We start from the raw sequence: 14,511 nt of genomic DNA, 5'->3' as shown, positions 1-14,511 counted from the left end.
AATCAAACCAAACAGCATATTCCTAACCTTGAATTTTTAGCTTCATATCACAGTTTTAATATATAACTAGGCAACTGGTGAGCCTCATACAATCACTCTGTTTCTTTCCTAAGCTTCTTCTCTCATCACTCTTGACACTGAACCTTTCTCTTTCAACACAAAGTAGTTTAAAATGAGGGCCATAGTTCAGGAGTAATACAGCATCTGCTCTGTATGCAGAAGGTCCCAGCTTCAATCCCCAGCATCTCTGGGTAGGACTGGGAGACACCTCTATCTGAAATCTTGAAGACTATGTTCCTAAATGTAAGGAAAATTGCATGTGTGCATGTGTACAACTTCCACTTCACATTGTTAGAGTTCCCTATATCGAAACTTAGAAGTACCTCATTGTATCTATAATGAAGGGAACCCTCATTTATTTATCTATTTTGAAATAGTTACCTCTTTTCTGTTTTTATTTTCACTTAGTTTACCTGCTGTGAATGCCCGATGCTTGTGGATAGGAAGCTCTACTGGTTTGTTTGTAATTAACATGGCAAATTTTGAGTTGGAAGCTGTTTTACATTATAGAGGTATGATAATTGTTGTTACAGTTTGGTGTGATTTATATATGGAAAATTAGGGGGTTGTATGCAGCACTATGCAAGCAAATTATGACTTGTGTAATGGAATTTCTCTTATCTCCCTGCACAACCCAAAAAACTGCTCCGGAGGGTGCGGGGGGGGGGGGGGTGCTGCTGCAGGGGAGAGGATGGAGAAGTTCCATTGTGTAAATGGAAATCTGCATGAGTAGCACTGGATAAAACCCAGGGCTTCTGAAGATAAATTCACTTTGTTCATGCATGACTTTATTGTTCTTGTTTCTGTTGGCTCTTTAGAATGGCACAAGTGTCTGTTAGCAAGTTTGACTTGATGCATTGGATATTTACGCATTTCTTTTAATTTTTAAAAATTGGCAATACTTTTGCTGAAATCAGTGAAATTGCATTGATTTCCCATGCAGATGGGGTTGTATCTAAAGTAGTGCTAAGTAATTGTTCCATCCGCAAAAGGATTAGCACTAGTACAATGGGACTCCCCCCTCACCTTTGCATCCCCCTAAATTTGTTTAGGGGAAAGCCCCATTGCACTAGCAATAGCGCTGGTGCTGACAGGATGAGTTAGTTGAATACAGTCCCCAGTATTTAATCTAATGTGCTGCTTTGCTATTTGAAAAAATGGAAAATGTTTTACAACATTGGGTTTTTTGTGTAAAGATTTCAGTGCACTCAGCATTCAATTTGCTGGATCATGTGCTTTAATGAGGAAGGCAGTCAATGGTAAGGTGAGTACAGTATTGACAGTATTTTAAAATATATTTAAACACTTATTTTTGTAGGTTCATAACACAATTTGTTATTGCATGAAACTAAACTTGAAGGAATTTTTCATTTGAAAAGTAAATTAATAACTCACATATATGGTACATTTTTAGATAAGCTATGATGTTTCTTCTCAGTAATTTTTGGAAAATGTAGTGGGTGGTGATGGGCAATGTAGTGGTAGTGATAAAAATTTCCACAGAATGATGACCCCCCCATATTGTAATAAAATAAAGAGTTGGTTTATACCAGTTATATCTATAGTTCAGTTTTGTTAACTCTTTAGCTAAAGTTATCCCAGGCCTAAGGCAGAAATGTTTCCCAGTGTTGCAGTCCAAGGTCTAAGATAAATGAAAGCAGGGCTTAAGACACACATGCATGACACTGAAAGAACTCTTGAATTTCTACTTCTAATGCCTTACATCTGAAGGTGTCCTGCATGAAGGCTCTGGTTTTCACCAATTTCCCCATCCTCCTGCAGTCCTGCATGCTACATCCCACCTTGTCCCAAAGGGACTCCCAAGCCTGAAAAATAGAATTTAAAGGGGTTCGGGGGGCTCAGAAAGTCCCATTCCATGAACAGAACTCTACTCACAGAAGTTAGGATACAAGCCACAGATGATTGTTTACTGTGATGGCATTATTTTGCTATGAAAGCAGAAATAGTTCATGGGCATATCTCTGCAGGTTTTCTGTTTGCTAACTTCAATGTTTGAGAATATAATTGCCTTACTGGAGGTTAATGTTGCTGCCCTGTGGAGGTCCCAGCAGAGTGAGCTCCGTTTAAGTGGAAGGGAGAAAGGCCTTTCGGTTGTTGCCAGGTAATGAATCATTAGTTTATTTGGTTTTATTTGAGTTTCTACTAGTTCCATCACAGAGCTAACTTCAGTAACAGGTTAAAATATAGATTTAAAATCCGACTGAAATAATTTAAGGCAGTATTGGTTGATCTTCAAGCTTGTGAGAGGATATGAGAAGGAGCTGATCTCTTAGGTATGCTGGTAGTGGCTTTGCAAATCAAAACCAGTGCTGCTAGCAGTGCCTGAAAGACAGTTGGTGGACCACTGTGGATGGGTAGAGTGTTTGGTGTAGACATAAACCAGCATTTTCATGCCAACTGAGTTTCAAAAAAAGTTGTCAATGTTAACACTTTCATGGAGTAAATTACAGCATTCTAGTATTCTGCCAAAAATTAAGTGAAGATTATTGTAAACACCTACACTGTTACTTCTCGCATATCACTACGATTTTTGCATTTATAGCAAATTGTGTTGTCATTATTTCCCAGCTGTGATGTGGGTGTTCACCCTGAAGCCAGACTTTAGGTTTATTCACCCAGTTTTTCCCTTTTTGGGGTGAGGGATGCATAGTTATATACCTCCCTTGTTTTTTTCTGTATAAGAATTTTATGTATGCAACAATATTGTATTCGGTATAGTAATACCTCAGTTAACCAATCCTTCAGGAACTAGCTCCTTTTAACAAAGGCATTTTTAAAGATGAAACTGACCAGCTTTGCTATGGGTAAACTTTCAAGCCTGTGCCTTTGCTTTAAGGTGAAACTGAGCAGCCTGTGTCTTTGCTTTGCTATGTATAAACTGATAAGCCTGTGCCTTTGCTTTGCTAGGGTGAAACTGACAAGCCTGTGTGTTTGCTTTGCCTTAAAGAGATCTGCTTTCTCCCAAGGCTGGGGGAGGGGGTGGGTGCTGGGGAGTCACCCTTTAAAGCCCCTATTGAAGCCTCCCCTACCATCTATGAATGGGTGTAGGAACCTATCCCTATTCTTTCCATGTTATACCTACCTCTGGTACCAATGTTTTTGTTAAAGAAAAACGTAAGTAGAAGTAATGTATCTACTTTAACTGAGGTATTATTGTATTTAAAAATGCAATACGGAGAACCCCTTTAGTATATTAATGTGAGAATAGTTTCTCAGAATTTGATGAATAACAACCGTATGTGGCATTTATATAGCATTTTTTAGTGTTCCGTGCACTTCCTTAACAATGTCTCAATAGCAGCTCTGTAACTTAGTTGCAGAAGGAAGCTGGGTGAGAGTGGCTTCCGTAAGGCCCCTTTGTGAATTATTGGCAAAGAAAATATTTGAATTAGGGGCTTTCTGGTTCATAGCTCACTTAGGCTGGTTCTCAAACGTGGCAAATGTAAATGATGTAAAGTGTAGTTTTTAAAAAATAATAATGGGTGGCATTCACTGCTAGTCATGCTACTCAGAGTAGATCCATTGACATTAATAGACATGACTGAAGTTTATTTCCAATGAGTCTACTGTGAGCAGGACTTCGTTAAGTACAACCTTATACTATTGAACGTTTGTACATTTTGCAATATACAAGTAATGGAAAGTGGTGTAATATAGGTGAATATGATCCCAGAGATCTAACATAGCCCATCGTGCCTCCTCCATTTATCTTGAGAAAGTGCTCTTGAAGTCACTAGTTCTGCTCTTCTGTTAATGATTTAGGGATTACATTGATTTTTTTTTACTAATTTCTATTGATTTGTTGATTTAGATGCTCTCTTCTGCCAGCGTCTCCCTTGTGCCTGAAGGCAAAAACCAAACTTGTAAATAAAAAAAGTAAGTCTGGAAATTTTAAAGCAGTTTGGCATGTATTTTATACACAACTGTTCTGTTTGGTGTGAAGAGGCATCCCAAAGGAATATATTAAGGCCCAGTGCTGCCCAGGAAGACAAGAACCATATGACTAGATCTTTGAGTCTGTATCTAGTCATCTGTTTTGTTTTTATTTGTCTTTTGCTTGGCTGTGTTATTCTTTCTATGTTATTTTTATTGCTGATTTAGGTTACTGTCTTAAGGTCTTTGTACTGAAATATTGGGTTAAATATTAATTTATAAGGGCGGTATTCTACTAATGTGCTCCATCAGCACAAGGATTACTACTAGAGCACTGAAATTTCCCCCCTATTCTCCCCCCATATGCGGCTTTCTTAAATTGGCTCCGTAGGGTTGGAGGAAACCCTGGAACAGATTTAGGGAATGCGCAGGGGGAGGGAGGAGTCTCGTTGTGCAAACAGTAATCCTTGCGCTGATGGAGTCCTGACTTAGTGCTATGTTGGATACAACACTAAATAAATTCACTAATAGGCAAAAAAACCCATGCGGTTTAATTAATTAATTAATTAATTAATTAGATTGATATACCGCCCGACTAGCGATAGCTCTCTGGGCGGTGAACATAAAAATGGGCGGTGAACATAAAAAAACTGTTGGTGTTCTTTGCTTCTTTCCTGTGTTACTAACATTTCTACAGAGAATCTAAACTAGAAAATTTTATTTCCCTCATTACTCATGCTAGAAATCTGTGTCAAATTTATTTTTATTAATTTCAAAGCCTTTTTATTGGTCAGTGTCATATGATGGTGAAGACAGCATTTTTTTGTGTTTCAAATTGGAGGTTATGTTCTGTTTCTATTTTGGGTGCATTAACAGTTGAATCTGAAACTGCAGTTTGATGTAAAATCAGACTGATTCCAATATGTTGCTACTTCAGCAATGACTCTAGCTGTTGGAAAAGACAAGATGCAGTTTTCAGCCTGCTATGTTTAAACCACTTCATTTAAGGCAAGGAGGGCGCAGTCAATTAAAAACATAGAGCACACCTAGCATTTTGCTAGAATATATTTCACCTCCCATTGTTTTATTTTGTGCCAATTGAGACACTCCTGAGGTCCACTGGAGACTATTCTGCAGAAGTCAGTGCCATTATTCCATAATTACGTTTGGAGTTTTTTTAGTGTACATTTTGCAAAGTGTTGCTGTACTTCACATATTCACAGAAATAGAAAAAAGGAAATGATTTCCTATCAGAAACTTCACTAAAATTGCAAAGGAAATCAGACATATTCAAAGTACCCATCTGAACTATATCAACTATCTTAATAATGTTGCTTCCTCCCTGCTAAAACAAGATCAGCACAGCACGTCTTCTTTCTATTATTTGGGCTGGTTGCAGGTGTTGCCATCACTCACCATATGCTCAGAGGCACATGTTACTAAATTCTTCCAATCTACACAGGAAGTGGATTGGACTGTGAAAGACCAACCCAAATTCTGTTTGCATTTTGACCAATTTGTAGGGCAGTCCAATATCTCAGAGAGGAGGTCAGGTCTCCTGCTCCCCTGGTGCATTCACTATAGCTGCCCAATTTCCCTGCTTTTTAAAGTTTGATAGAAATAGCTGTGGGCTATAGGTAGATTCTTAACCCGCAAGGTTTTTTGCCTATTAGTGAATTTCCCTGCTTTTTAATCCGGGAGGTAAGAAATGGGATCCTGTGCAAGTTTGCTGAGAATGGATTGATCATTTGCATGCTTATTGAGTTCAGTGGGATTTACTCCCCTGCAATCATGCTTAGGATAGGTGAAACTGACCACAGAGGATGGGGAGGGGAGGGGAGGAGGAGGGAGGGGAGGAAAGACAGAGGGGAGGACTGGGAGGGGAGCAGGCAGGAGGCGGATGGGTGGAGAAGGGTTTGCTAATTTGCATGTTTATTGAATTTAGTGAGATTTACTCCCGTACAATCATGCTTAGGATAGGTAAAACTGACCATGGGGAGGAGGAAGAGGAGGGGGAAGGGGAAGGGGAAGGAGGGGATTGGAAGGGGATGGGGAGGGAGGGGCAAAGGAAGGGGGAGGGAAGGGGCAAGAGGGAGGGGATAGGAGGGAGGAGAAAAAAAGGGAGGGTTTGATGATTTGCATACTTTTTGAGTTCAATGGGATTTATTTCTATGCAATCATGTTTGAAAATGGAAATGGACTGCCTTCAAGTCGATCCTCACCTATGGCGACCCTTTGAATAGGGTTTTCATGGTAAACGGTATTCAGAGGTGGTTTCACCATTGCCTTCCTCTGAGGCTGAGAGGCAGTGACTGGCCCAAGGTCACCCAGTCAGTTTCGTGGCTGTGTGGGGATTCGAACCCTGGTCTCCTAGGTCATAGTTCAACACTGACCCAGGAAAGGGGGAGGGAGGGGAAGGGGAGGAGATTGGGTGAGTGAGCACGGGTGGAAGGGAAGCTCCTTTCCGTTCCAAAAGGAAAACATTGTGAACAGTATCATTCTTTTTCAGGCTTTTCCCCACCTTTTTATTCTGCAGCAGGCACATGTAGCCTCCCACCCAAATTTAAACCAAAACTTTCCCTGGCCACACCCACACCAGGGCTTTATTTCACTTTGGACAGTCATGGCTTCTCTCAAAGATACTTGGGAAGTGTAGTTAGTGCAGGGTGCTCAGAGTTGCTAGGAGATGCCCTGTTCCCCTCAGAGACCTTCAATCAGAGTGGCTGACTGTTAAACCAGTCTGGCCGCTGGAGCTCTCTCAGGGGAACAGGAGTCTCCTCTCAGCACCCTTCACAAACGACACTTCCCAGGATTCTCTTCGGGAAGCCGTGACTGTCTCAAGTGAAATCGGAGTCTGGTGTGGGTGTGGCCTACTGATTAGGCAAGCCCAGCAGCTGTGAGTCTGGCTTTTAGAACTCTGACAGTTGGTTCTTACTGAGCATGCCCCGTGTTATCATAAGCTGCCAGCCAAAATTTCTTAAATTAATTAAAAATCAGCCAGGCATTTTTTAAACTTTTAAACTGCAGAAGATGAAGGTCAGAGTATGGGGCAAGGTCAGGATTACAGGTACTCTGTGAATATGGCTGATTTTTAATGAATTTCAACAGATAATGAGAACTCTCAGAGAAAAAGGTCCAGAAGGTCTCTGGGTTTTTTTCTCTTTTTATTTATTTATTTATTCGACTTATTAGTCGCTTATCTGGCTGAATTGTCAGCCACTCTAAGCGACGTACAAAGCAGAACATGTAAACATCAAAACATTAAGAGACTAACAATAAAAACTAACAATAACGTAAAAGCTAAAAAAAACAGGAACAGCAAACCAAAAGCATTCATCTTCCTGGTAAAGGACAGTCCCCAGAAAAATGTCACTAAGAGCAGGGGTGGGGGGCAAGGCAGGTGGAAATGCTTGCCCCTTGATGGTCCCAGCACAGTCCCATCCCTGCAGCAGCACGACTCAGCCTGCAGCTCCTCCTGATAAGGCCCAGGCAGAGGGGTGGGGCAAGACAGGTGGAAATGCTTGCCCCCCCGATGGTCCCAGCACAGCCCCACCCCCGCAGCAGCACGACCCAGCCCGCAGCTCCCCCTGACAAGGCCCAGGCAGAGGGGTGGGGCAAGACAGGTGGAAATGCCCGCCCCCCGACGGTCCCAGCACAGTCCCACCCCCGCAGCAGCACGACTCAGCCTGCAGCTCCTCCTGATAAGGCCCAGGCAGAGGGGTGGGGCAAGACAGGTGGAAATGCTTGCCCCTTGATGGTCCCAGCACAGTCTCATCCCTGCAGCAGCACGACTTAGCCTGCAGCTCCTCCTGATAAGGCCTAGGCAGAGGGGTGGGGCAAGACAGGTGGAAATGCTTGCCCCTTGATGGTCCCAGCACAGTCTCATCCCTGCAGCTTTTAGACTTTGAATTCTCTATTCTCTCCAACTGTTTTGGGTATCGCCATGAAAATTGAGCAAGTTGTTAAGCGTTTCTGAGTTCAGAACTATAAGTTTTGTAAGGTTTTGTTTTGAAATGAGCTTATGGGAAGCATGGGGGGTATTTTCAATTTAACATTGCGGAATGTGAAAAACCCACACTGGCTATAGTACACAGCCACTCTCGTGGCTGTATAATAAATGTATTAGCAGATGATATTCCCAAGTAAGCTGATGTAGGATCAAAGCTTTCTGCCATATCCAGTCATTTCTGAACATAGAGTCATATGCATATGGAACGCCACTGAGTACAAGGGTTTTCCTAGTCAGTGGCATTACCCCAGCTCTCAAACTCCCCCTGTTGAGATTAGGCTGTCCCCCACAATATTTTTGTTCAGGCAACACCTTAAGACTTTTTTGTTCCTGCTAGCCTCTAGAACAGCCTTTCCCAACCAATGTGCCTCCAGATGTTGTTGGTCCACAATCCCTGACCATTGGCAATGCTGGTTGAGGCTGATGGGAGTTGTGGTCCAACAACATCTTGGAGGCACATTGGTTGGGAAAGGCTGCTCTAGAACATAAGGGGAGTGGCATCATATGTAGAATTTAATGCTAAAGTTAAACGATACACTATATGATGCTTTGTATTGTGGTTTTAATTTTGTTTTAATTGCATATTTTTATTGCTAGTCATCCTAAGCTCTCATGAGAGGAAAGGTGGTGTATAAGAAATCAGATAATATTAATACTCTCTCCAGCGTAGGAAAAAGAATGTGTATGGGAAATCCTCCTTGATTGAAACAGTGGGAAACTGCACAAGCAGGGACTGCAGTTTTGTATCGCACACTTGTGGCTGTTCCTAATAATCTATGGAAATATATTTTTGAAACAGTATATCAAAAACAGGTCATGCTTTTAAAAGGTAGGATTACATAGCAGAAGTGCAACATCTCAAGAAGCAGAAACCAGCTCACATTAACTTACAGTGTATTTGTATTTGTAGCAATGTGTTTGTTTAAATACGTTCATTTACTATTACTTGGTTATAATGTTCATTTTTCATTTAAACTATTTATTATTACATTCAGGTATAAAAAGCCCAATAAAAGACCAACCATTGGTCTTCCATAATAAAATTAAGTCCTCAGGTTACACGTCAGCACCACGGTGAGTACATATTATGTCAGTATAATAATTTTGAGTATTGTAATATTGATTGTTTTAAAAAAAATTAGAAAGGGAAACTGCATGACTATTGCAGCCTATTTGACATATGGAAAATGTAGTGTAAAATGAGCTACCTTTGGCCCTCGAGATGTTTCTGAACTATAACTCCCTTCAGCCCCAGCAAGCATGGCCAATGGCAAGGGAAGATAGGAACTGTAGTTCAGCAACATCTGGAGGGCCAAAGGGCTCCCACCCTCGGCTAAAGAATAATAAAAAAATTAGATTGAAACTATTACAACCTAAGGTTAAAAGAAATGCCTGTTCAGGAAACTTGCACATAATTGTTTGTCAAAGTAATTAGTAATAGGGAGTGTGGCTTGCTAGCAAGCAGAATGGCAGGTTGAATTCAAGTCTTTTGAGACCTTGGGAAAATCAAGGTGAAGAGTGTCCTTAAATTGCACAACGAACTGCTAAAATCTGGATTATCTGCAAGGTAATGTAATGGGTGTTCTGAGGTCACAAAACAAAGATTGTGCCTTTAGACCTTCACAGTGAAATTGACAAAGGCATATCTGAACTGTCAGATGAAACTGAGGGAGCCATTATGGTGCAGTGGCTCAAAAAATCAGAAAGGTGCAAAAGCAGGAGATCCTCCAGAGGATGCAAGGGATCCTAATGATTACATTGAAAAAATAAGGAGAGCTCTAACTAAGGACTGGTTCCCTGCTTTACTGCCACTAGAAACCAAATTGGAGGCTTTAACAGACAAGCTAGCAGGGTTTTCTAAAATGGCTAATGAGGCCTTGAACTTGAGCTTAGAAAATCAATCAGAACTACAGTTGCTGAAAATGGTGACAGAGGACTTGGAGCTTAAATGGAGGAACAATTGGATAGAGATCACAGGAAGAACATTCATCTTAGAGGGATCCCTGAAAAGGAGGAAGGGGAGGATCCCTCACAGTTTCTTGTAGATTGGCTTGAATCTGGGCTGGATCTGAGATTTACACTTACCTTAAATGATATAGAATGAGCTCACTGAGTAGCAGGCCCAGGATCATGGAATACCGATCAGCCTTGTGATTTTGTCCTCCAGTTTGAACATTACAAGATGAAGAACTCTGCTTTTCATGCACTGCACAATCAGAGGAAGCTGAAAAATATGGAGAATCTGCTAGAAGTATTTCAGGACATTAGCCCTGAAACCCTCCATTGTGCCAGGCTTTCCGTCCCTTCACGGCGTTGTTAAAGGTAGCTGGAGTCCCTTATCGATGGGGCTTCCCATTTAAATTAGTAGTTCAACATAAGGGCAAATTTCTCATCGTAAGTGACAAACAACAAGCTGAAAACCTTTTGTGAGTTGCCTGTTCCTGGCGAAAGAGAGGGTGCAGAAGAGAGCCTTCACAGGCAGGGATCCAACCCGCCATAGGGCATTCAAAGATCAAAGAAAGACAAAAGAAAAGTTCTTCATGCCATCATGAACTCTAGGGGGCCTTCAGTTCCTTATTACTCAGTCTGATTAGCATGACATGCTTCTAGTCTATTGAGCAATATGATCATGGAATTGATTCTGAGGGGGGGGGGAAATGAAGAGGCCCTGGAGATGTAGCATTTACTCTTGCTGCCTCCCAATTTCCTGATTAATCTGAGGCAGATCTGCTTTATTGTCTAAAGCCCTACAAATGGGCAGTGGGCTTTTTCTCAGGTTGGTTTGTGTTTACATTTGTTATGTTTGAGTTACAGTTAGGCTGCAAGGTTTGGCATGCTTTACAGTCCATTTGTATTAACCATAGTCAGTATCTTGGCACTCAGTTGTGTTATGTGTTTAAGTGACATATGTGACCATTGCAACCCAGGCTTTAGAGATAGTTTCCCTAACTGTAAGGGGGCTTGGCTCAGTACTCAAAAGAGCTCATGTGGAGGCAGTGGTGGATGATATGCGGAGGGCATTGGATAGGGGCGAATGCACATTCCTCGTCCTCCTGGATCTCTCAGCGGCTTTTGATACCGTTGACCACAGTATCCTCCTGGACCACCGGGAGAGGATGGGCATAGGGGGCACTGTAATGCAGTGGTTCCGTTCCTTCCTCTCTGATAGGTACCAGAGGGTGGCACTGAGGGATGAGGTCTCGGACCCATGGCCTGTCACTTGTGGGGTACCACAGGGTTCCATCCTCTCCCCAATGCTGTTTAACATCTATATATAGCCGCTGGGAGCTATCATCAGGAGATGTGGGCTGCAATGTAATCAGTATGTGGATGACACGCAGCTCTATGTGGATGACACGCAGTTCAAGTTTTCACCGGGGTTGGCTCTGGAAACCCTGTCCAAGTGCCTGGAGTCGGTGAGTGGCTGGATGGGAAGGAATAAACTGAAGCTGAACCCTGACAAAACCGAGATACTGTTCGTGGAAGACAAGAGAAGGTTGGGGGATGTTAACTTGGTGCTTAATGGGGTACAACAGCCCCTGAAAGACCACGTCTGCAGCCTGGGGGTCATTCTTGACTCCCAGCTGTCCATGGAGGCTCAGGTCTCGGCTGTGAGCCGGGCAGCATTGTATCAACTCCATCTGATACGGAGGCTGCGCCCCTACCTTCCCAACCATTTGCTCCCATCTGTGGTACATGCCCTGGTCTCCTCTTGCCTAGACTACTGTAATGTGCTCTACGTGGGGTTATCCTTGAAAATGGTCCGGAAGCTGCAACTGGTACAGAGCATGCGGCGGCTCACCTGATTAGTGGTAGCTGCCGGCGAGACCACATTACTCCAGTGCTGAAGGAGTTGCACTGGTTACCAGTTGCTTTCCGAGCCCAATTCAAGGTGTTGGTTTTGACCTTTAAAACCCTGCATGGTTTTGGCCCAGTCTATCTGAAAGAGCGCCTCCAGCATCATCAATGTTGCCGCCCAACAAGATCAGCCTCAAAAGGCCTTCTCTCCGTCCCACCAGTTAAAACAGCTAGATTGGTGAGAACTAGGGAGAGGGCCTTTTCAATTGTGGCACCCACTCTATGGAATTCCCTCCCAAATGGTCTCCGCCATGTCCCCTCCATGATGAGTTTCCGCCGGACACTGAAAACCTGGCTCTTCAGGCAGGCCTTTGGGGTGGGTTAATTTTAGTGTTATTGTTGGAATTTTAAGGCTCTAATGTGAACTGTATGTTTTTATGTTGTGTGTTGTCCAGAGTGGCTGAACAACCAGCCAGATGGGCGACTAATAAATTTAATAAATAAATAAATAAGGCAGTCCTGAAAAGGGCGCACACAGATATTCTTTTTCTGCAAGAAACTCATCAGCAGAAGAATACTAAATTCCATATCCTGAAAAGTTTCTGGCTCGGGGAGGAATATTGTGCTCCAGGCACACTGAAGTCCAGAGGAGTAGCCATAGACTTTGTAAAAAATGTTCCTTTGCAGTTGATGAGATCCTTGCAGACAGGAATGGAAGATTTCTTTTTGCTAAAGGGTCTCTAGGCTCTCAATAACTTACCTTAGCTTATATATATGCTCAGAATACAGGTCAATATGGCTTCTTAAGTTCAACCTTGGCTGCCCTACAGCAATTTAAACAAGGCGCTGTAATACTAGGAGTTGATATTAACATGTGCCTTAAGAAGGCTGGTCTAGCTCCTGGTATGTTGTGAATGCAGAAAATCAAAAGATATTGGACCTCTTATGTGGCTATGATTTGCTGGATGTCTGGTGAGAGAGATCCCCAACTTCAAGAAAATATACATTCCAATCTGCTAAATACAATTCTATGTCTGGAATAGATTACTTCTTCATAAACAAAGAATTATGGTCACAAGTGCTGAATGCTGAAATAGGCATGATAACATTGGATCGATTGTCTGCTGATTTATCCCAAAGATTTTATAATTGGAAGTTTCACACAAGTTTGCTCACAGATGGGGTAACTAAGATCGACTTGAAACAAATAATGGACTGTTACTATAAAGAAAATGATTAACTTGCAATTAGCATTCAATTGTTATGGGATGCAATGAAACCAGTAATCAGGGGGCATTACATCAGTGAAGCAAGCAGATGCAAAAAGGAAAGAGACACAGCTTCTAAAGTTCTTCTGGAGGAGATAGCCTGTTTGACTTCTTTTTACTATGCTTCAGGTTCTGCTAGGATTTACAAGGCTCTAACAGCAAAAGGGCAGAGCTACAGATGTTAGAGATGAAGTGAATCAGCGCAGCACTGGCTCGTCTGCAGAGCAAGTACTACAAGTTCGGCAACAAGGCATTTCAACTTCTGGCACATTCTTTGTAGAAGGCAATCAAGGAACTTAGTTAAATGCCTGATGGACAGCAATGGGACTATGCAATATAAAACTGACTCCATCAGAAGAGTTTTAAATGTTTTGCATGAAGTCTGTCAAAGTGGGCCACCTGCTCTAATTTCCCTTGACACCTTTAAAGTCTTTGACTGTAAAGAGTGGAGGTTTCTCAAGGAACCTTGGAAAATATGGGCTCCAGAAGAAGGTGTCTGCATTTAATAGGTCAGCTGTATTCTGAATCATCAGCAAAAATTGCTGTTAATTGTGTGGATTCTCCTGATGTAGTACTTGCCTGGGACACAAAACAAGACTGCCTGCTCTCCCTTTTATCTTGGTGGCAGAAGTCTTGGCTAAGCAAGTAAGAGAATGCATGGCAATACAGGGCATCAAGATTTGGGGAACAGAGCATAACGTTAACTTGTTCACAGATCACATGCTATTGATGGTTATGAATGCAAACAGTTCCTCTTAGCACCTGAAGGAAATCCTGGTGTGATTTCATCAGGTGACAGGGCTAGGTGTCAACTACACAAAATCTATAGTCATGCTGTTAAAATATGTCCTGCCAGGAACAGGATTTACTATTCCAGATCTCTGGTTTCTCTCCCTGTTTTGGTGGGTTTAGACATCCCGGAGTTATCCTTCCTAGGGATCTGAAACAATTATGATATAGGGATTTTGGGACAATATACAAAACCACGTTGGAGAAATTAAGAAGTTGGAGACACCTTCATTTAACCTGGTTTGGTAGGATTGCATCAATGAAGATGTCTATTCTCCCAAGATTCCTATATCTCTTCCAGACTCTCCCAGTTTGCATCCCTAGGAAACACTTTGATAAATGGTAGCACCTACTCAACAATTTCATTCATAATGGAAAGTGGAGTTGGCTGAGGCATAATGTGCCTAAAATAAAGAGAGGGCTAGGTTTGCCAAATCTGCACTTATACTACAGAGCCTTCCAACTTGAACAATTGCTTAGTATAATTAATGGCTCTATTGAGATCCCTTGGGTCCAGATTGATTTGGTTCCATCCATCCAACTATATCAGCTCTGCCTTTTTTGCAACTCTCTTGGGTTGCTCTTGGACCTCTTCCCATTCCTTAAGGCAACCTTCCTAGTGTGGAAGGGTTGGAGTAAATCACTGGCTCTGGGGGCCTCTCCTCTTACCCCCATTTTAGATCACTTGGCTTT

General features: G+C 42.2%; 1 protein-coding gene across 1 annotated transcript in view; it reads left to right on the top strand.

Moving 5' to 3' along the window:
* WDR27 (WD repeat domain 27) overlaps positions 1-14,511 on the top strand; it is a 142,838-nt gene that overhangs the window by 25,126 nt on the left and 103,201 nt on the right. The window contains exons 10-14 of the mRNA XM_061624421.1: positions 469-572; positions 1,257-1,324; positions 2,049-2,182; positions 3,893-3,957; positions 8,959-9,037. Of these exons, the coding sequence (XP_061480405.1) occupies positions 469-572; positions 1,257-1,324; positions 2,049-2,182; positions 3,893-3,957; positions 8,959-9,037 (450 nt within the window). The remainder of the gene's footprint in view (positions 1-468; positions 573-1,256; positions 1,325-2,048; positions 2,183-3,892; positions 3,958-8,958; positions 9,038-14,511) is intronic.

The sequence above is a fragment of the Rhineura floridana genome, chromosome 4, assembly GCF_030035675.1.
Source record: "Rhineura floridana isolate rRhiFlo1 chromosome 4, rRhiFlo1.hap2, whole genome shotgun sequence".
NCBI lineage: Eukaryota > Metazoa > Chordata > Lepidosauria > Squamata > Rhineuridae > Rhineura > Rhineura floridana.
The sequence above is the reverse complement of the archived record's forward strand: the minus strand, read 5'-3'. Positions and strand labels throughout refer to the sequence as shown.